Source organism: Schistocerca nitens, chromosome 11 (assembly GCF_023898315.1).
Source record: "Schistocerca nitens isolate TAMUIC-IGC-003100 chromosome 11, iqSchNite1.1, whole genome shotgun sequence".
Lineage (NCBI taxonomy): Eukaryota > Metazoa > Arthropoda > Insecta > Orthoptera > Acrididae > Schistocerca > Schistocerca nitens.
The window spans coordinates 142,092,250-142,115,558 of NC_064624.1; the positions used below are offsets into that span (position 1 = coordinate 142,092,250).

At 44.3% G+C, this 23,309-nt stretch overlaps 2 protein-coding genes across 3 annotated transcripts in view; both read right to left on the reverse strand.

Moving 5' to 3' along the window:
• Nucleotides 1-7,759: 7,759 nt before the first annotated feature.
• Nucleotides 7,760-23,309, reverse strand: part of LOC126212581 (uncharacterized) — a 656,804-nt gene continuing 641,254 nt past the window's right edge. Inside the window, exon 8 of one of the 2 annotated variants that reach the window (XM_049940012.1) lies at nucleotides 7,760-9,130. In XM_049940012.1, the coding sequence (XP_049795969.1) occupies nucleotides 7,831-9,130 (1,300 nt within the window). In that variant the 3' untranslated portion in view covers nucleotides 7,760-7,830. The remainder of the gene's footprint in view (nucleotides 9,131-23,309) is intronic. The other variant, XM_049940011.1, reaches the window with a different exon arrangement.
• Nucleotides 8,993-23,309, reverse strand: part of LOC126212583 (uncharacterized) — a 235,906-nt gene continuing 221,589 nt past the window's right edge. Inside the window, exons 4-5 of the mRNA XM_049940013.1 lie at nucleotides 18,656-18,831; nucleotides 8,993-9,308 (exon numbers count right to left, since the gene is read on the reverse strand). Of these exons, the coding sequence (XP_049795970.1) occupies nucleotides 9,254-9,308; nucleotides 18,656-18,831 (231 nt within the window). The 3' untranslated portion in view covers nucleotides 8,993-9,253. The remainder of the gene's footprint in view (nucleotides 9,309-18,655; nucleotides 18,832-23,309) is intronic.

Sequence of the window (23,309 nt, forward strand, 5' to 3'; positions counted from 1 at the left end):
GCTCTTGTCGCTCTGCCCAGTTGGTCGGAGAGCTGTCTGTTTAGGCAGAATCTTGCAGGTAAATGTGATCAACATCTGTCCGAATAATGTGCTGTATTGGATCCCTATACGGTTCCGTTTGAATACAATAACTGCTCTCCTCAAAAACAGTCATAAACTTAGCTATTTTCAGTTACGTAAATAAACAAAATTTAAACTCTAGTCGAGCCGCCTTATACGGTATCAGAACCTGACGGTACGTCACGAGACTCCAGTCTGACGTCACCGCCCACCCCAGCCTCTGGCTGCAGTCCCTGTGAGACACTGTCCCTCTTCTAAGCAGAAACATTTTCACAAACTACACCACGCATTCATCACTTACATGTCTCTACACTGACGAGTCCATAAGAAACAAATTTTAACGACGAAACAATTGGTGCGTCAGAGAAACTTAAGTTTTTCTCTCTAAGTTAATTGCAAGTCGAGTTACAGCAGTTTGGTTTTGTACCGTACGTTTTGGGACACCCTGCAGACCACACTACTAGATTGTATAAGGAATTGGCGCGAATCGTGAATGTATTTAATCTCAGAAAGCTGTGTCCCACCTAGCGCAAACACATCTGCTACGGCAGAACTACTGTCTGCTTTCTCATTAATACACTAAAGTTTTCTGAGGAATCTCGCCTGGTACTGCCACCATGTCAATGAATGACGCATACTAAGGAACGACTCTCGTTTAGCCCACACCGGTAGTTGCACATAAACATTCCAACTTCAGCCAAGAGGCATTATTTGGACGCTTTACGCTTAAGCAACACTGGAAACAGATGAAATTAAGCTACGTTCTAGTGAGAAGAAACTGATGGCACCCGTTTGTTGCGACAGATTATGTTCACTACCTGCTGAACATGCACCACCGCGTTACACACGAAACGTTACCGTGTGACGTAGGTACATACTGAAACCGTAAAGAAAAGAGTGCTTCACATCCCTATTTACTCTTTGAACGGATATGCGCTTAATGATGTAGTGACGCTGTTCATCTTTAATCTGAGGCTCTTATTTGGTTTGGACGCAGCGTGTAATCCTGGCGGATTGGAGGACGATGTTATTCTTACAGCTGAGTCCTGGCATTCGCCTTATGAGTGGGTTAAAACCTTCCTTTAAAAAAGCATCACCTGCGATTGTTTGTCGATCGTTATGGCATTTTGTGTCCTGTTACATTGTACTAGTAGTCTTTAAGACCAATGCTTAGGAACTAATCTCTAGTATGATACGAAGGATTTGTAAGATAACTTTGTAAGTCAGACGTAAGTGCTATGTTATGTAGGAGAAACTGCTGTCTGAATGGTGTAGTGATATATGTCTTTGTATAGTCAGTAGCATAGCTACATCATATTTATAATTTCTGCTGTCATGACATTACATAGGTTTTGTTTTCAGCTAATGTAGTTATGTCAGTTATATCTCACTGAAGGTAATATTACAGACAGGGAAGTGGTCATGGATGTAAATGAGGTGGGAGATGTAACTGTGCGAGATCAAATTTGACAGTGTTCTGAAATATCCAAGTCGAAACGAGGCCCAGGGAGTAAACAGTCTTCTGGCAGGATTACAGGCAGCCTCGGGAGAGCCGGCCACGGCGGGGCTCTCCCACCTGTTGTGCCCGGCGTGTGAGACAGGCCAAGTACCCACAGACCTTAAGAAGAATGTAATGTTATCAGTTCCAAAGAAAGCAGTTGCTGGTAGGTGTGAACTATCGGTTTAATAACTCGTCTTTGTAAAATACTAACACAACTTCTTTATAGAAGAATGAAAAAACTGGTAGACGCTGACCTCAGGGAAGGTAAGTTTGGATTACCGAGAAACGTGGGAACATGCGAGGCGCAACTTGACCAAATGGAGGGTCGGTTGGTAGGACACGTTCCGAGACGTCGACAGGTAACCAATTTAGTTTTGAAGTGAAGTGTGGGTGAAAATCGTAGAGGAAGACCAGGTGGTGAATACAGTAAGGAGATTGGGATGGATGTGGGCTGCAGTATGTACTTGGAGATGAAGAGGCCTGCAAGTTATACAGTAGAATGGAGAGCTATTTTTAAAATCAGTCTTCACACTGAGGGGCGGAACAACATCTCTCTGTGTTATAACATCTTATTTTCCAGTTGGTGTATTTCTTCATTGTTTATAACTGACTGTCAGAGTACCTCTGAAGATGACGTGAGGAATACATATTTAGTTAAAGTAGGAGTAGTTGAAGATCACAGGTTGGTGCTGAAGGATAGATTTCGTGGATCCACTGTATTTTAATCTACTCGACTTGCTTAGCGATGGTTCCTGCTTGTTTGTGAAGGGGCTGACCTGCTCGTTAATTCTGCCGCATGTCGGGCCGCGACAACAGTACGCAGTGTCATCTGTGTACAGGGCTCTTCTTTCGTTCCTCGACCTTTAGCGATGTCAGCCGTGTTGTTGGTGTGTAGCAGTGGAGACGTGACTGTCCCACGTGGCGTCTCTGCGGCTGGCTTACTTGTCGAATGGTGATCACCAAGCAGCGCTTGTACTTACCTGTTTCCAGCAACGTTTTTAGTAAACTGCACACTTTGGGATGGGAAGTTCAAAAGTAACGTTTCAAATAGCAGCCCAGCATGCCACAACCAATGGAAGCTCTCCCTGTCACTGAGAGCGCGGTAACCTGTGATTTGGTGTTGTTTTTTGGTCTTTCGGGCTGGGAAATCATCTTGATTTTAGCTTGCTTCTATTTTAGAGAGACTATTTTCAGTTTCATGGCCGCGATGAAGAAACGTCTGATGTGTTTGAGGCAGGTGTCTTGTGAAAGGAGTGATTTATTTTGTTGTCTTCCAGTGCTTCCAGTCTCTGAGCTGCTTTCTTTCCATTTCATATTCGTCAATCTTATAAAGTAGTGGATGTTAAGCGGTTGCATTCGGATTTTCGAGTATTATTTCTTCGTCGGTTTCATCGGATTTTGGATACCGTGGATGACCGTGAATGTTTTTGTAGCACTTTGAGGAACTTTCTTGAGGTCGTCAGTAATGAATGACATTCTCATCTGCTATTAAGGATGGCTGTTCGCAAATGGCCTTGGAACTATTTTCCAAAAAACTACTGCTATTGTGGGACCTAATTCTTGTGATTACCTCGCGCATGATTTGGTGGGTTTCTCTTCTTATTAGGTCATTGAAAACGTTCAAGCCAATCGTAGCATATCCATTTGGTTAGTGCCGTATGGTCTGTAGACTTTCCCTACTGTTTAATTTTGTTTCTTATCTGCGTCAGGAGTCTTTCTCTTTGTTATGTTATTTTCTTCTTAGGGTAGTTTTAGGTATAGCAGGATGTATTGCTTCCACTTGTATTTGGTGATTACAATATGTTATAAGGAGTGGTTTCAATAGTTGATTCGTTAGGTTTTGTGTTAAAACATATCAATCTGAATTTTTCGACTATCCGATTTCGTGAGTTTATGATCGTTTTAAGTTTTTTCCTAGTTTTTGTGGTTCACAGCATAATAAATGTGAGGTATTCGTTTGCTATGCAGTCGCCAAATTCAGTATAGCTTCAGAATCTGGGTAGCTATGTTGTACGTACTATATGTTCTAAGATAGAAGTGCCATAGTGATTGATAAAAGGCGGCGAGTCATTTCTGAGTCTGGCGTGATTCAAAATGGCTACAACAAGTTTAATGTTTTTCTTGTTCAATTTTTCAGAAAATATCGTAGATCTAGCACTGAGTCACGTGTTCCTTTAGCTTGGCGAAATGAGGGTATGTAATTAACGAGATCAGTTGGCAGTTCCTCGACAGAATACATCGTTATGGTGTTTTATATGAATGACTCTGAAGCATCTATCTCAGCTTCTACTACGGTCTGGTTTGCGTGACAGATACAGTTCTCTAGATTGATTTCTCTACCTGCTCATGAGGTATGTGCTGCGACTATAATACCAACTTTTTTTTCTCTTACTATGCCTTTAGGGAGTTTGTTTTTAGAGCAGAAACCCAGTGTGTTGGCAATGCAGATAGTGGCAATATCTTTCTTAGGCTTGAATGTGAAGGTTAATTCTTGTTTCCTGGTGTCTCAGGGTAGGTTGGGCATAGGCCTCCTTGTCTATCAATATGGCGATATAGACGTGGATCCGTGTTCGCCAAAGAACGTAGTAGGAGCTTTTTTGAAGCTGCTGTTATTATTTCCCTTCTTTCAAATATCATGTTGCGAAGGGCTGTAGTGAAGACTCAGAGTATGTTTTCCGTTTGATTGTTTTCGTGACATTCTTGGACGAAGACCGCGATAGTTTCATCAATGCGCTTAATGTTTTCAGTTTTGTTTGCTGAGATAGGCTGTTTTGGTCTTTCTTTGCAACTCTCATCACTATTAACGTTAACAGTGTTGCAGCTCCTGCATTTTGGTGCTTCTTGTTTCGGGTCTATTTTGCAATTAAAAATTCGATGTGCTCGACTCCGTTCTTCACATTTCAATTTATATCGCAGCTTTTCGTGTCTTATTGGAAAGTGTTGCAATATCGACGTTGCTGTTATTGAGGAGGTAGTGTTTAAATAGTCCAACCTTGTGAGGTACACAGTGCATTCTGAAATGGTGAACAAGTAGCTTGTTAGTTGGTTGTTTGTAACTATAGATGACTGGAAGGAATAGCGGTGAATTTTGATTTAGTTTCCCGGTACCTTTAGGTCCCCTTCAGTTTTTTCGTTTGTTGTATCACGGTCAAAATTGGTTATCACAAAGGCGAGCGTGAGTCTGTGTGGTTTCTCTTTTGCTTAGTGTTTGGCGTGCGGTGTGATTTCTGCTACTGTTGCTTCACATCGGTAAGTAACTCAAACTGTTCTCTCGGGTTTCGATATCTGATGGGTGTGTTCTGATGTTGGCAAATTTTTTCGGATTTTTTTGTGAACGACTTGGTGGCCCAGGCAACTGTTTTAGTGCAGGTTACAACGATTTGGCGGTTTCTTTGCCACCTTCTTAGTTTATAGTTTATTGTAGGGTTTGCTAAAGTGCCATGTGTTAGATGTGCTTTAATTCCAACTGCATCCAACCAGTTGTAAACCTTGTTCTTCGTGAGATGTATTTGGATGAGTGTAAACTTTTTGTAATTGGAGTATCGTGTTTGTGGCGGCTTTGCCTGTTTACTTCGGGTTTCTTGTCCGGGTTTACGGCGTAGCGTTGCGTTTCTGGAGATCTGGTGGAGACAGAGTTCTCTACTTCAGTCTGGTGCGCTGAAAACTGTTGTTGCATATCGGAAACAGGACGATCCATAGACCCCACGCCCTGCTTGAGAACGCTCGCAGTCAGCGTTGACTTCTGTGCCTTTAGCCTCGGCAGATGCGAGTTGGTCGTCCCTGTGGCGGTTGTGCAGACTGCTGATCCCAAGTCTGAGTCGCTCTGACAATGCTGCATTTGACGACAGTGGCGCGAGTTACGCATGATGCACTTTGCACTGGACATCGTCTGAGTAACACGTGTGCTGTCGAACAACTACGTACATGTAACAACAGTTCAAGCAGTTTCGGCTGCGAGAATGCTTGTCCCCAGATGTATCAGAGGAAAGTCCTTAATAGGTATATCGGCTGCAGAAGTTAATGCTTGATACCCCACGAGTGAAAGGGTTGTAACAGGTGATTCGCTGACCACCCATATCTGCTCGCTGGTTCGCCTTTTTGAAGACCAGAACGTGACAGCAGCGGCTGTAAGCAGCAGCAGGGAGTGGCCAGTGGTGGGGCTTGCAGTCCTCTGCTGCTCCTGATTGGCTGAAAGGCCCACGTGTAGAAGGATTTCGTGGAGAGGCTCGGAGCTCGGGGAATCGAAAGCTGGCCGTCGGCGCCCGTGTGGCCGACGTGGCGGGTCGCGGGCGCTCTGGGGCGGAGTTCTGTGTCGCGACGCACAGTGTTCTCGAGTTTGCAAACGCCTTCTCGTTTGCGCGCATCCATTACCGCTTAAGAACTTTCCTGTCGTTATCTGCGAATGTTGCATAGTAATTAGTGTGGGCGTTTACGTCGAATTGTAGCTCAGGGAAAACTCCGTGATGTTAGCGAAGTGGTAGTGGACCTCCGACTCAGACTGACTTGGCTGGGGTAATTGGATAGCGATAATCTCAGTTTGTTATCCAAATCTGGGAGTAATGTTTTTTGAGTGACCGTCTTCCTGTTGAGTTTGAACTGTGTATTTCGTACAGCCAGTCGAAAGTAATTTCCTGGACTCGGCTGTGAATGTCCCCAGTACTGCGGTCGGGACTCGGGATCTTGCCTGGGGGTAAGTAGGTAGCACGAGGGCCGTTAACTACTGGCTTTCGAGCGATGAGGTTCGATACTTTCCAGCGGGTCGAGGCTCGGCTGGCGACCACTGTGTCGGGCTGACTTCACGCGTGTCCCGGTGGTGCAGGACGCTTGTCTGGGTGGGCCCCGTGTCGGCTCTGGCCGCCACCACCTAAAGAGGAGGCCGCAGCGCGCTCGTGTGACGTCACGCAGAGCGGGCCAGGGTTGGCTTGGCGCTGCGCTGACAGCATCGAGGCGCACGGCCTGCAAATCTTCGTCAAACGGTTTTACAGAACGTGTTGAGCTGCCGGCGCCCCCCTGCGGCCAGGCGGGCTGCACCCGGCACCTGCCTCCCTCGTGGCGCTGCGGCCTCTGGTTCCACTGCGTCCAGTACGAAAATCGCGGTTAACACTGCGGGTGCCTGGTAAACGCAAAATTCACGAAAATCACTCCACGTAGTACTATTTATCACAGGATTTTCAGTTGGGCTGGATACTAAATTCACACAGACACTCCTTTACTTTGCTCACTCAGGTTTTATTTGAACAAATGGGAGATAGTCTATTGATTACGAATCACAACAATTTCGGCGTACTGTGTGCTTCTGGTGAAGCTACTATGGCACATGTTTTCCAGGATTCACAGCACTGGCACAAGTTTATCCTTCCACAGTACTGTTTCTGTAAGTACGCCTTTAAGTAATGTTCTTCCTTGCTCAAGAGTGGCACATGGAAGATTAACTTTTAACATCTGCCATAGTACCCTTACAAACCTCTAGCTTAACAAATCACCATCTTGTCTCACAAACCCAATAACGCTAATCTCATATAACTCTGCCATTCTACACTTTGCGATCACTTCAAGCCACATTTCACACAACAAGGCATGTGTTACTTTAGTTTTATACCTATTTGAGCCACTCTATGTAATCGAACCACTAATAAGCTCAAAAAACCCATTTACACTTTCATGCACACACCACTTTAGTCATTGGCCCCTCTCTTTTCATTTTATAAGTACCTGAATGTGTCATGTCATGGTACTTGAATTACAAATCATGTAGAAGTACATCTTTCACACAGACATGGAAACTTTCTTTGTTTCAGACATAATGTAATATATACTAATATCATACATTATACATTAATAAAATCGACAAACTGCAAAGACAGATCCTCGAAGGAAAACGGAGAAAAGACGTCCTACGAACATGTGTCCAGAAATGCACCATCGCCACGGAAGATGACCCTGACGAACAGGAATTCCTCCGACAACGTGCTGCGTTTTCCTTGTATATAACAGGCCGTGTGATTGACGCAGCCTATTGTATACACAAAGCATTTCCCAACAATTTTAGTAAGTTGTCTCAGTGCATTAGAATAGGTAGACAGAGGCTACCACTCACAAATAAGCACACAGTTATAAATGAAGGAGACGTTAGGAAAGAGAAGTACTGGCTGTACGATATGAGATTTAATGACATTTAATATTGTCATACCAGGTACAGTCCATTTTTATTGCTGGGCTTAATGCAGTGTAGTGTGGAGACAGTTATTTGCGAAAAATACTGAAGGAGGCTACAGCGAGGATTCTGAAAAGGGAGACTGTTCATTGTTTCTCCTGGCCAGATTCCTCTCGGCTGCCGAACACAGCTCTAGACCTGCAGGGATGTTGGTTGGGTTCCACCAAAGAAGTATCCTGTTCTTCAGTAGGGGGAGCGTCGTTCCATTGCAAACGAAACAGACGAAGAGCACTGGTCCTTGCACCATCGTAACTAGATGCATATAGTACACTAACTGCGCTATTCCCTGAGCCTGGTGGAACCCAATTCTAATAATAATTCCTGTTCCACTTATTATAATGGCCTTAACTGACATAAAAAGACATTGCTTCTTTGAGGCAAATTTCTTGTTATCAACAATTTCGAGTTGCCGCATGGAGCACCGAGTACGTAGGTACATGTATCCAAGCAGTCCGAGACAAATCAAATTGAATGCCACAGACACTGAAATCCCTGCAAGGACTACTATACGACTGTAGATCAGGTAATATTTACTCGTCTTTTCCAAAGCAACGGCTGCCACACATACTATACTCCACGGGATAAACACACACAGCACCTCACGACAGAATAACTGGCTTACTTCAGCAGGTAGTAGCTGGTCAGGAAGCCTGAGATGGCGAACACAAGCATACATCTGGTAGCAGAATGAGTTCAGCCAGATACAGCTGAGAAGTGTGAGGGCGCTGTCTATCAGCACTGCTGTAGGTAAGTCAGGGACGCCTGCCATACGATACACGACCTCAGAACACAGGATCTGGGTTATGCACGTGATCTGAAAGGACAATAATATCTTACCAGGCAAGTTACGTAACTGGGGAAGGTACAAGTATACTCCGGCAGTCGAGAAACGGAAAATGATATTTATCAGTACAAATGAGATTTCTAAAGGTTTCAAGCTGTCTATTTTGAAATCCTTGTATTTCAAGGTAGCGTTGTTTAAACTTTTCTTGTAGTTCAGTGTTTCTTCTGTTAGCTTTTGATACAATATACTGCTAATACCATAGTACGCTCCAAATGAGAAATCAATGCGCGTACAATTATGGGAAGTCTTAATGGAGGAAAATTCGCGACACTTTAGCAACAGAATAGCTCTGGAAACAGAGCAGATGGCGTCTGTAGCGTTCGACTGCAGACATGATTGATCATCAGGACTATCGAAATAGCAGCGAGCATCGTGCACGCACTGTAGCATACTAAACGGGACGTCCTGACAAATGCCGTACGAGTTGACCGCCATCCAGGCCAGCAGACAGAGGTTGACGTTCGCCCTCTGCGTGTAGGCCAGGTAGCTGGTGACGGGTACGTGGGGCGACCTCTGCACCACGTCGTCCCACAGCTGCTCGCGGCACCGCTCGCGCTGCTTCACGGCTTCCAGTGGCAGGTCTTCCAGCGGACACGTGGGGTGGTCCAGGGCGTTCACCAACAGCTGCACGCAGTCAGTGTCCACGGAGAGCGTATCGTGGCTTCTGTCCTCCAGCTGCCACTCCTCGTCTGCAAGAAAACGACAGCAAGTAGGTGGTGGCCGTACACTGCAGGCAGCTGAATCCAAAGTCTTCTCTGGATGACGAGCCTGGGCCTTGTTTACCCACATTACCCTGGTTCAATTACCCAGAACTATGTAAGGCGGCATGTCAACACAAAGTAAGAGTATTAACAAAGACTGATATCATTGTTACTATGCACGTCTATTTCATCTACAGGGTGCCCAAGAAGTCCCTGCATCGCTCTTGACATAGTAAAAATAAGGAAGTAAATAGGTTTCATTGATATTCCTGCATTGGAGATGAGCAGTCTCCAATGAAAATCATTTGCAAAAGAGCAGTTGGACTTCAAGCATCTTCTTCAACAATGCACGACGACACTGAAAAAATACGAATACGAAAGGATTTAGGATCATGTTTGTTACTGAATTATCTGACAATGGTGTGTAGCAACGATTTGTAACCTGCCGTACTTCGTTGTGGCGACTTGTGCCGTGTCTCGCTCAAGAGTGTTGTTTACTTATAAATGTGCCATATACCACTGTTTGCTCATGAAAAATACTGTTTTCTTGTCTAAGGAAAGTACCCATTATCAGCAAGAGTTGGAAAGGAACCTACCTCACATTATGTGGCCCATTGTGTGTTCAGAATACCTGTTAGGACTACATTCTTTTGAAGCTTACATGAATGGGAACTTCCATTTCTCAATACAACAGAAGTTTTCAGTATCTCAGCTCCATGACAAGGCAATCACGGATCTTGTGTGGTTGTAGAAGGAAGGAGCTTGAGTCTCGTTTTGTTGTTCAGATGTGTGGGTTTCTTAATGAACAGCTTATTCTCGGATTGTATTTGGTTCTGCAGCATTTAAAGCCACATTAAAGTGGTTACCACGAAATCCCAACATTACCACCTCAACAACCTTTTGAAATCGTCATGACAAACTTTTGATCTTACCACGCAAATAACTGAATATGAAGAATAATAAAGCCTCATGTGGCTCAACGTTGAAAGATTAATGGAAAATTGACACAAGTGTTGAGCAAGTCTTTCTAAGCAGAATTACTAGAACGATCCGCAATAAAGCAAGGGGGACAGCGAGACACATAGATATCTGAGGAAGGTGTGATCGTCCATACACTGATCCGTTGGATACGTATTTTTTTTATATCTAACTACGTCCATATAGAATATACTCTTTTGACATAACTCCATAGGCGTCCTGTACAAAGAAATAGGATGCAGGCTGAATTCTCGTCTTTGTGATATTTCACTTTCCTCCGTGAACTTAGTGACCCCATCACGCAGCGTAAAAAAAAAGTGATGGAGCATATTTGTCACCAGTTTGTTTCGTTAACACGAGATTGTCGAGAAAAAGCGCAACAAAATACAGTAACTGACGATTTTGGGAGTTCCCGATAACTACTACGAGGGTAATACAGTATGATGCAGGTGCCGGCCAGAAAGGGCGTATGTATTCAAGGTGTTCGAGTGGCCTGGGAAGTATGATTGACAAGTTGATGTGGGTAGAGGGAGGTGTGAGGGAGGGATGACAGTGGTCAGGAGGCTGGAAGCGGGATCATCTACATATTGAAGAGGCGTAGACGCTAGGATTATAGCTGGTTGGAGGAGTAGGTGTCTACATACTATTCTGGAACAGGAAGAACCAGCCAGCTGAAGTTCCGCTCGAATAGGATACAGAAGGGTGGCAAGTGGAGGGCGCACCAGAAGCCTAGGTATCCAGAGGATAGGCGAGAAAAATTGCTTTTGTTCGCCACGTTTATGGAACGTTTACAATTTGTGACAAAGTCTGAGGAACTTCAGAAGAGAGGGCAATCAGCTGGTAGAGGTTGCGTCTGAGACGGCAAATATGATACAGAGTGCAAGGTGTTCTAAGACTGTAAGGAATAGTAAATTTTTGAGAGTGCTGAGATCCAAGCTATATTGGCGAAAGTAACACTGGGGCCACTAAGGCTTTTGGAAAGACGAAGGAAGAAACAAGATCAGGGGTTAACGTCCTGTTGGTGAAACAGCTATTAGAGCGTAACCCAGAATTGGGAAGAACGGGGAAGCAGGACAGCTGCGTCCATCCATAGGAACCCTCGTGTCATTCACCTTAAGCTGTGTAGGGACATCGCAGAGAAACTAAATATGGTCGAAAATAAAGTTTGGAGCCAACAGCTTACCACAGCATCGTCTCGTTCATTGGGTTTTACCCAAGTACAGAGGATGGCTGAATGATGGAATCCCCACATTGTCGAGTTTCCTTTCTTAATTCGAGTTTGTTGTAAGCTGGGGATGCGTGATTATTCCAAGATATGAGAAAGTGAGAGTCCTCTGCCCATGTCAGCAGAGAGGAATGGAGCAGCAGGTCCACCGCCTTACTGCAAGCGCTTATCTTCCTCCACGTAATTGGGCGCTGTCCTTGCATTGTGAGAGAACTGTGACTCGGAGTTATCTGTTGAGTGTACATGACTGTAATCGATGCGTTAAGAGCTTAACATCCACATCTGACACACATGTTGTTGTGTCATGCTTTTAATAAATTTACAAGTAGATAAATGAAACAGTCAATGATCAGAACGCCTTATTGTTTGGAAAGCAATACACTTATCTTTAGCTCCTCGTGGCTGTGACTGCGGGAGCATGTGTGGTATTAATTGGGGTTCAGATACACAGGAGCTGCTGAAAACACTGAGCGGCATTACAGTGCAAGTCTGCAGATGATGAGCACTGAACGTTTACTACAACTGTGCCAAATATGTGTCTGTTGCTGGCCCTCGACTCTCTGTACGTGCATGCTTGGCCTAGGCTTGACTGAGTGACGTTACGCCGACACTGCACTCTGAAGGCAGAAACTCGTCGCTTCTCTGCAGTCGTCATGGAACTGTTGATACCCTCGTAGACAGAACAGAACTCAGGCTGGACGCTGGCAGAACTCGTACCGGGCACTGGCAGAGCTGGAAATACTTGTCGTGTGTGGCGCCTCGAAGCTACAGGAGGAGTGGCTTACTGCTTCTTTCTCATAGGCGGTGGCGATGCTGCTTCGGTGTACAGCATCTCTGCGGTGGTCGATTGACGATTTGCTGCAGGCGATTGTCGTCGACACCACATGTGTCACCTTCAACAGTGTCACAGGCCTCATCAGTGTATCATGATACACTGAGGAGAGGTAATGTAATGTAGAACACTGACACGAGGTCTGGTGATGAGAAACTTTATGCCTCAATTCCCCCTCCCATCACTGGGGAAATACCAGCAATGCAAATTTCTTCCTTCACCTGGATTCGAACCAGCTTACCTTTGAAGAGAGTACCACCACACAGTCATGTTTATGTGTGCCATGGTGGAAGTTAGGGAGAGAGAAATGATTGGTGGTATTTATTGTAATAATTCCTTGGGTTTTTAACATAAGTGATTTTGATGTAGCAGAGGCTACACCGAGAGGTGAAGTTATCGAAGTAGATGAAGATATGCTGTTGAGTAAGATTTACAGTGACAAAAGAAGCATGGTGTGCCAGACAAGGAGCTATACAGTAAACATAATTCATTGGGACACCTGGCACTTGCCAGATTCCTCCCAGAGATCCGAATGTGCGACTATTGCGGAATATTTCGCGAATGGAGCAGTCATCATACCACTTTTCAATATCAGGCCACATGTCCTGTGGACAGATACCAGTGGTTCCGATTACCTTCTGCATTCTCATGCCTTTGAGCGCTGCTGACTCCTCAGGGTTTTAGGAGCAGGGGAAGAAAGTGCCTTGAAGCTCTATCCGCCCATCCATCATTACTGATGATTTTTATTCTAAATTTAAGCAGTAGCGAGGTTTGATCCTGGGTCCCATGACGTTTTGATTAGTATACAAAGACACTACCCTTAAATCATAGGTGAGCCGTGGGATATAAACTTGCATACAGTATGATATCACACAACTTGACTAGAGCTAGTAGGAAATAAGAGTTTTTTAAGGAGGTCGAAAGTAATGGAGTCATGAGCAGCCTCTCATAAGAATTTCCTGAAATTGTAAGACGTCGTGGTCTCCTTCATTGCTTACATATTCCGCCCTCACAATCGTATTCTGCACATCAAGATGCTTCATTCGAGCCCAAACTCGATAAGATAAAGTCAGTATTGTATGAATTCATGTAAACGATATGCAAATAACTAATAAATCGCAAGTGCGCACTGTGGTTGAAATACTCGAGGCTGGCGTACACACATACATTCCAGACACGACGGTCACAGGAGCTTTTAGCTCGAGAGAGGCAACTGCACCCCAGGAGGCCGGTCCCAAGCTATCTACGTCGGCCAGTGACCGCCTGTAGAGCAGACAGCGTTAGCCCAAGTGTAAGGACGACCCCGTGTTCGGCTTAAAAGCAAATTCCACTACATTGTGTGGGAGCGGTTAGCCTACGCATTCTTTACACATAGCACACAGTTTCAGAGATTTCCACAGGGAGATAGCAATCGCCAAACACCGATACTACAGATTTCCGTATTGGTCGCCTTAAACAAAACGTCATTCTCCCGTTTTAGAAGAGCAATGCTGATTGGCAGACGATATTTCTGACGCCTTGAGCTGAAGGAGTAATGGAAGAGATCGAAATATAGACCCCTTCACGTCTGGCGTGCAGAGAGGCCGTTCCGTTGTCGCTCCCGGAGCGAGAACACGTAACGAGAGCGTGCGCGCTCGTACGTGTACTCAAAGAGCGAGGAACAAGTCTCTCCTCAGTACTTCACTGGGAGAGCACCTCTGTCGAGAGCGAATCGAAGTGTGACTCTATATTGAGTCCTTGCGATTAAGCGTTGTTCACCCTGTTGGCCGCCACACTTATTGTGTAGTGTGAACGGACTGAGTAATAGTTAAACGCCTGTGACCGAATTTTTGAGTGGCATCGTGGTGGACTGGTTATCTGACCGGTGTACCACGCCAATAGACTAGGGGCGAATAGGAGTCCTTGACTTCATCAAGGCGTAGGGAGATTCTGATTGGCGAAGGTCAATCCAGAGAGGAGTTATCTTATTTGTCGGCAGCGAGCGGCGCAGACAGCAGTCATCACAGCTACAGCTCTTCGACCCCCACATTTCCTCCACAACAGTACCCTTCACTGCATATCACACGTAACAGCCTCGACTGTACCTAGCAACATTCTAAACGATAATTATTCAAGTTGAGTAGGTGCGGCTCTCAGCCATTCTGCCAAGTCAATAACAATCTTAAACTTTGTATAGAAATTTCATTAGCGAATCCTATGCTTAAGAGGTAACTTCACATTCTGAAAAGAACCCGCAAATAATGTGTTCAATTCATAACTAAAAGTGCTATTGTGATTTCTCAGTATTTTTGCAAAATAAATAATAATTTTCGTTACTTTCCTGTTTTTCTTACACTAACTAGCACTACTCCAGTACCCAAGTATCCTACTAGTTACGTAAGAAATTTTGTGAATTTTTGTGTCATTTCCTTACAGTGGACGACTCCACAAGGTATTTATTGCTGAAAGTTTGTCAGGCATTTCTCTTTAGAACGTTAGGAGTGTCTGTCTGACTTCTGTAGTAGTGTGGGGGTGGAAATTGCATCTTGCAGGGGCCAAAGGGTAAAGGGTACATCTCAGATTAAACTGTTGCGCAGAATGACAGAATAGCACGAACCCACACGCTCACAAAATGTGTGGCTTTATAGTCTTGTGTTGTAAATGCTATATTTAATTCGTTTTGTGGCGTTATAGACAGGTATTTTAAACTGGGACCAAGAGATATGGTGGTCGTATTTGTGTGACATTGTATGTCCCGAATTGTCGAGCAGTCATTAGATACAGTGAGTATATCTTTAAGATATGAAGCACTGAGTCTGGCTTGTTGAGGTTGTTTGGTAACGTGTGGTTGTTATGGATGAGAGGAGAATGAATCCTTTTTCACTAGATTGTTCAGTTTATGGAAAATGTGGCAGTGTTTTTGTTCATGTGTATCACCAATCCCAGGGTTTCTGATCTGCAGAATGAGGTGCTGGTATCAGGATGTCTCACAAGCACCCATTGGCAGTACCATCTGATTGTATGTTGTAGCAATTATCTGTGCTTTGTAGAGTGTAGAGTGACTGGGACTGTGTTACGTGACTGTAACAATTTTCATTAAAGTATAGTTGTAGCATTGAGATAACATGTGAATGATGAAGATCTCGTTGGATTTGATGGAACAGACATATGGATGGAATGCTATGCTGCTGCTTTGTCTTGATGTTTTATGTGGTGAAACAAGGTTAGGTATAGGTTTTAAGCTGATGTTTTGGTGTGGCTGAAGATAAAGTTGGCTTGCTTTTTGGAATAAGTGACTTGGATGTTAAAATGGAAGGTGACTGTGGCTGTTATCGTCATCTGTTGGACGATATGTGGACGTTGAAAGAGAGTGAATGTTGTGGAAAACAGTGGTTCTAAACTGGATGTCTTTCATGTTAGGGACGCGACACAAAAAACTGTTGGGATGATGACGTTGAGCTCGACTGACGGTGTAGAAAACTGTGGGTCTGAATTCAATGTCTTTGATGGTGAGGATGCAGTGCATGTAGTTGTTGGGGTGCGGAATGTAAGTTTAGTGTAGTGAATAATGCGTTTACTTTATATTTATTAGATCATTCGAGTTGAGGCTGTGTAGATGATGCAGTTGTGCTAGGATTGTACATTTGGCATAGTTAACATGGTTGGTTTTACGAACTTCAGTATGCTGCAGTAGTTTGGGTCAGCAACTTCTGGTAATCAGTGAAAGAAAAACCGTTCCAAGGTTTTGTTCATTCGATGAGTTACCTGTATGCACTGTAAATGTTCATCGCACGTTCTTGACATCTTCGGAAATGCCATTTTCGACTATGTTATGGTGATTTCAAAATGGGTCTCGGTCCGAAACAAATCATCGAATGAATAAAAAATAAAAATTTGCAACTTGGACTGGTTTTCTGTCCTACTGATGGGTGGTCTTGTTTGTAACTGGGATAGGTCAGGTGGTTCTGCGATACTGGGTCAGATAGTCGTCACACAGGAAGTATTTGTGACATCTGTAGGCATGGATTTGCGATTTAGGTGATGTTACACAATGGCAGCGACAACAGATCAGGGCTCAGTTCCTGATACGTTGGTCTGTTGTGGGCAAGCATCTAGTTCTGCTGGACAGTGATGCCTAAAGAAGCCGGCAGAGAAGCGCCACGGTTTTAATAGTGGCGAGGGCAACTCTTTCAGACAGGGGCGTTGTAGCAGCCTGCTGGATGGTGCAAACCATTTCGAACATCGCCACGTGCTCATGATTTCACTAAATTTATGGACATGAAACCAATAATTCCTCTCAACTACCGTCCTTTGTATCTACATCTACATACATAATCCGCAAGCCACCGTGAGGTGCGTGGCGGAGGGTACCCTGTTCTACAACTAGTCGTTTCCTTTCCTGTTCCGCTCGCTGACAGAGCGAGGGACAGACGCCAGTGTATATGCCTCCTTAGGAGCCGTAATTCCTCGTATCTTGTCTTCGTGGTCCCTACCAGAAATGTATGCTGGCGTTATTAGGATCGTTCTACAGCCAGGTTCTCTACACTTTCTCAGTTGTTTTCTTCGAAATGAGTGTCTTCTTCCTTGCTGAGCTCCAGAAGCATATACGTAACACTTGCATGCTGATCGAACCTACCGGTAAGAAATCTACCTGCTCCCCCTGAATTGTTTCGATGTCTTCTTTCTATCCGACCTGGTGCAGATCCCAAACACTCGAACAATGCTGAACAACAAGTCGCTCTGGCGTCCTATACGGGGTCTCCCTCACACACGAACCACACTTTCACAAAACTCTCACAATAAACCGAAGTGGACCGTTGGCCTTCCCTACCAGAATCCCCACATGTTTATTCCATTTCACCTCGCTTCGCAACATTACGCCCAGATATTTAAACGAAGCGACTGTGGTAAGCAGGACACTTGGAATGCCGTATCCGGATATTACGGGTTCGTTTTTGCTACTCATCCACTTTCTTCTACAGCAAGAGCCACCTGCCATTCATCACACCAACTAGAAATTTTGTCGACGTCATCTTGTGTCAACCTGCAGTCACTCAACTTATTCCATATGCTCGTTCTTCCGTTAGGACCCCGCAATGGGACACCGTGTCAAATGCTTTCGAGAAATCTAGAAATATGGAATCTGCCTGTTGCCCTTCATCCATAGCTCTCATGCGAGAAAAGGAAAAGGTGAGTTTCACAGAAGCGATGCTTACCAAAACCGTGTTGATTTGTGCACATAAGCTCCTTAGTCTGAAGAAAGTTGATTATGTTCGAACTGAGAATATGTTCAAGGATTCTGCAGGAAACGGGTGTTAGGGATATTGGTCTGTAATTTTGTGGGTCCGTTCTTTCACCTTTCCTATACACTAGAGTCACCTGCACTTTTTTCCATTCGCTTGGTTCTCAGCGCTGATCGCAAGATTCGCGGTAAATGCAAGCTAAGTAAGGGGCCAGTGCCGTACACTACTCTTTGTAAAACCAAAAAAATGGTTCAAATGGCTCTGAGCACTATGGGACTCAACATCTATGGTCATTAGTCCCCTAGAACTTAGAACTACTTAAACCTAACTAACCTAAGGACATCACACAACACCCAGTCATCACGAGGCAGAGAAAATCCCTGACCCCGCCGGGAATCGAACCCGGCAACCCGGGCGCGGGAAGCGAGAACGCTACCGCACGACCACGAGCTGCGGACCTTTGTAAAACCAAACTGGCATTCCATCTAGGCATTGCCACTTATTTATTTTCAGCTGTTTCAGCTGTTTCTCTACGCCAGGGGTACTCATTACTATGATTTCCATACGGGACTCTGTGCGATGGTCAAACGACGGCACGTTTGTACCATTCTCCTGCGTGAACGATTTCTTAAACGAGGAATTTTTAACTTTTTTTTTTGTCCCGAATAGGACGAGGACACGCTCACTTTTCGTGTCAGGTTCCACATCATTGTTTCCACAAATTATGAAAACTTCGGAAGTATCTGTAACCATCAATACTTTCTCTAGTAAATGCAGTAACATCGTTTATTGTGTCAGTTTTCTCCGCTTGTCTGTTACGTAATACGTGGAACATTTTAAGACACAATACGATCAAAATATCGAAGGCTAAACGGAGTCAAAAAACTTTGTAACTCACGAGTTTCTGTAACCATGTCCTTCACTACTGTCTATTAGTGCTAGTTCTTTACTCCATTCTGAATTAAATGATCCCTGTGTTTTCTATAACTTTAATGAATACTTCCATGGATAAAAGTGAGATAAAGTCCAATAAACCATAGTGAGTACGACAGACATTTGAGTGTACACTGGTTTATACCTGAGTATCAAGTGCCCTGGCCTGTCCTCGTCTTCTTCCACCTCGTAGTGCTCCACCTGTTTGCTGGCGAATTGCAAGTCCTGTAACCATCCGGTTAATTTCGTGCGCAGCATGTCTTTCACACGTTCCATGTCCTTAATCCAACCGTGGAGTTGCTGATCACTTGCGTGGCTACCCTGAGACACACAGAAAATAGTTCAAATTACTTTCATAACATCCACAAGCAGCAGCCTGTCTTAGTATACAGTTACATGTAGCACTATTACATGACACTGAAATTACTGCCAGCGCATGAGTGTAGTACATTCAGTTTTGTACAGGCATAAAAACATTAATGCACAGCAGATGCCTAGTGGTTTTTTTTTTTAAATAAATACATTTCTCAAACTGTGACATCAGATTAGAGAGGTGCAGATATTTCTTGGTAGTTGACATTACAGACGTCTGAATGTATGAATGTATACTCCCGTGACGATCTATCCAACTGAAATGTTCTGGAGCTGCCAGCAGCGTCGAGTTCCTACGTGTAAAGCCACATGGCGTGGCTGGAACTCTGAGGAGATTCTATTCAAACTTTTGAACGATTTTCGAAAATAGAATGGCCAGACTGTTGACAAATCCGTCAAAATCCTACTCGTTACCAACGCTGTGAGAAACCTGAACACATGTTATGACCTTCTACAAACGCAACGATAGACATCAGCCGCTCCATATCTGAAACATTATCTGAGTTAATTGTGCACACACGAAATGTCAGTTTGTCTCAAAATGTGGTAGCGTTTGTCTGTTGTCTGGCTGATCGCTTTTGCCGAAAATTTGCGTTTGTAGCTCGTCATCTAACACGATGCCGTCTGTATCTGAACACGTCTCGAATATTGCAGATTTGAAAGAATGTATTGACTGTCCGAGTGTTAAGATCATTTTTTCTGGACCATTTTCGGGTACGAAGTTCACATTTGTGTCACGTATTAAGGTCTATGCTCGTTTGACGTTGTACAAATTGTAGGCTTCTAAATCACTGTAATAAAGATATTGCCATTTAAATTACATAATTTCATACCTGAAAAATCACTCACAAAAATGTATAAGGTGCTCCCTGTTGATTTAGAATCATGACATTTTGGAAGAAGCCAGTTTTCACAGTGCAAATAAAGGAAAAAATCTTAAAATCCATAATTGGTAACTATATAACTCTAGAAAATACTTTTCGTATTATTTTTTATCAGTCTGTCTATTTGTCTGCCCATCTGTTGGGAATCTTTATCTCTGGATCAGTTCTGCGTATCATGTTCAAATTATGTCACATACAAAGGTATACGGACCCTTGGCGGCGTAAAAATTGTAATCTTATAACTGGCTCCAGTCAACAGATATGGCTGTTTATGTCTCCTGTTTTATAATCGAAAACTCACTCATCGAAACCTATAGGGTGCCCTCCATTGACTTGGAATCATATGATTTGGCAACAACTAAGTTTTCCGGTGCAAGTAAAGCAAAAAATCTGAAACTTGTTAACTTTTCATTATATCACATAAAAATGTCGTTTTCGATTTGGACATACATTGTATTCATGACCTGTCGAAAGTATAACATATGAACATTACTGCATCCAAACATAAAATGTATGTTGTATTCATGATTTAGTACGTAAACAAAAATGTGTTATCAAATCTTCTCTCCCTACATACATAAACTAAAGTCCTCTGCTTGCTTGTTCTTGTTTGTTTGGGCTGAGGAAATAACATAGAGTTTCTGAATCGATCTTGGTATTCCTGGGACCAGTATCTTGCCAGTAAAGTTACAAAGTGTCGATAACAGGCAAAAATCATTGGGAAACTCGATTCCCAGGATGGGGAGTTTGTACAGAACCCTTAGTGTGTGAGTCCCTCTCGCACTTGCCCATTCTGTTTTCCTTTCTTCTATCTACCCCAGCATCACCCAGTATGTTGTTCTGGAAGGTGAGTGCTCACCACAGACATGGGTGCCGTCGGGAGAGTCTGAGGGAAGTGGGACGGAACTGCTCTTGTTCTCTGTATGTGGGGTCCCCAATCCTTTTGGGTCACACTGAAACAGGTGACAGTGGTTCCACAATAGATTATATTGAGATAGGGAACCAATACTCGAAAGTGCATATTTATTGTGTTAAGGACATACACAGCATACACCACCTAACAACAATGTAGCTCACAGCAATTCTTCAAAGTAACGACGGTCAGTCTGAATGAATGCATGTATTGCAATGATGCCTGCAGTTCTTCACACTCTGGCAAAGATATCGGGTGTCCGTTGTGCACTCGAACAGTAGCAGCTGATAAACAGTGTAGACACCTGACCACCAAACGGACCTACTGTGCACAACTAGGCTCGCAGCACTCAAGCGTCGCAGTGGCGCATTAACCTGTGCTGCAAGCACACCACTGACCCTGCTGTCAGCTGTCCATTGCATCAGATAGCTTGTGTCGTGTTCGTGGTGAGGTGTGTTGCTGTGTACAGTGCACAATGAGTAATCAAAGATGAAATGTGCAAGCACTGGGACAAACGGATTTTGAACCCTATGTCTGCTTGTGTCAATCCGGTATCGTTCACAGCGCTGTACTGTCCAACTTCATACAGTTTGTATTGTTTGTGGATGAGGCCTCATTCAAGCGTGATGTTGTTTTCAAAAGCCAAACAGGCAGATCTAGAATGAGGACAACACCCACGCCACCCATATCGGAGGCCAACAGCAAAGATTCTCATTCAAGGTATTTTAGGGCATTATCCAAGATCATTCCACTTTGATGTTAATGTTTGCAAGCACCTGAAGAATACTCACACTCATTGTAGGACTGGAAAGGGGGGGTCCTCTCTGATGGCCATTGCGATCGCTGGATCTTACAACCCTCGACTCCATTCTCTGAGGTTATGCCAAGATGTAGGTGTACGAAACACCTGTAGATACAGCTGAAGACCTGCTTGCCAGGGTACAAGCTGCCTGTCTCCTGGTACAACATTGTTGCTCACGGGCGAGGCCTCCACGACGAGTGCGGCCGCTTCATGTTTAAAGATGATTAAAGGTGTAGCTGTTGTCACACACATCGACTCAGTCTGTGTTTCGACAAGTTTCTACACAGTTGTCACTTCTGCCCAGCTGCTCAGAACAATGAAGTGTGACATGTCTTGGAAGACAGTAGCGTGACTGGCTCGATTCCACTATCGCAGTAGCCGCCACGATACAGGAATGACCTGTGAGGATACGCTGACATCACTCCGAAACTGTGATCACAGAGAGAGCGTCATGCAGTCAAAGGTCGTGAGGTGGTGGTGTGAATGTGGGATATTTTCAAGAACACTGCCATCCTGAATTTGGAATCATTCAACTGTATGTCAGTCCGACACCTTAAGCAAGTGTACGGTGCTGGAGAGAAAAATGGATTTACTTGTGTTGCAGATATGTGCAAATATTACTTTCTTAATAAAAATTTTGTACTTGTTTAGATACTCCCGAGCTCATTTTTTACAGTTCTTTTGTCAGTTGTGTTTATTTACCAGGCGACATCTACACTCTTTTTGGAGAACTGTCGAGATGATTTCCCAAGTTTCTGCAATGTGTCACTCAAAACGTAGCCGATCAGCAGCTACTTGCAGCCAGCATATTCCATTTCGCGCATTTCTGTCACAGCACAATCCCACTCGTTTAATATGTGGAAGTTCTTCTTCTTACGAGAAATAAACCCGTTTCTGCTGCCTTGCGTCCACGCTTGGTAAGTAATGAGAGTAGTAGCAAGTTGAGAGAGGCATGTTCAAATCTGTACCAACACGCTGGGCACTGTCGCAATGCGCTATGTGTAAGTAATGTTAGTGGGGAGAGAAGAAGCGTGATGGACTGCGACTTGAATTGCTGATCAGCGCACGCTGCGTGGCTGAAGGCTTTTGTAAACAGCCCTGCGGGGGGCGACCCGAGTCTTGCTCTCTCTCCGACTGCCAGCCAGCCCTGAGTCAAGCGCTCGTGCGGTATCCGTGACGACGATGGTGACTGCAGTCGTGGCCACGCACGTTGGATAACAATGATGACGCCGCACTGTTGTCACTGTTTACCGACGACGGTGCGGTGTGACGTCATTCATCATGGTCACCTTGGCTGAGGATGAAAGCAAGTATACATATTTTCTATAGTGTTTTTGTTTATACACTACTGGCCATTAAAATTGCCACACCACGAAGATGACGTGCTACAGACGCGAAATGTAACCGACAGGAAGAAGATGCTGTGATATGCAAATGATTAGCTTTTCAGAGCATTCACAGAATGTTGGCGCCGGTGGCGACACCTACAACGTGCTGACATGAGCAAAGTTTCCAACCGATTTCTCATACACAAACAGCAGTTGACCGGCGTTGCCTGGTGAAACGTTGATATGATGCCTCGTGTAAGGAGGAGAAATGCGTACGATCATGTCTCCGACTTTCATAAAGGTCGGATTGTAGCCTATCACGATTGCGGTTTATCGTATCGCGACATTTCTGCTCGCTTTGGTCGAGATCCAATGACTGTTAGCAGACTATTGAAACGGTGGGTTCAGGAGGGTAATACGGAACGCCGTGCTGGATCCAACGGCCTAATATGACTAGCAGTCGAGATGACAGGCATCTTATCCGGACGGCTGTAACGCAT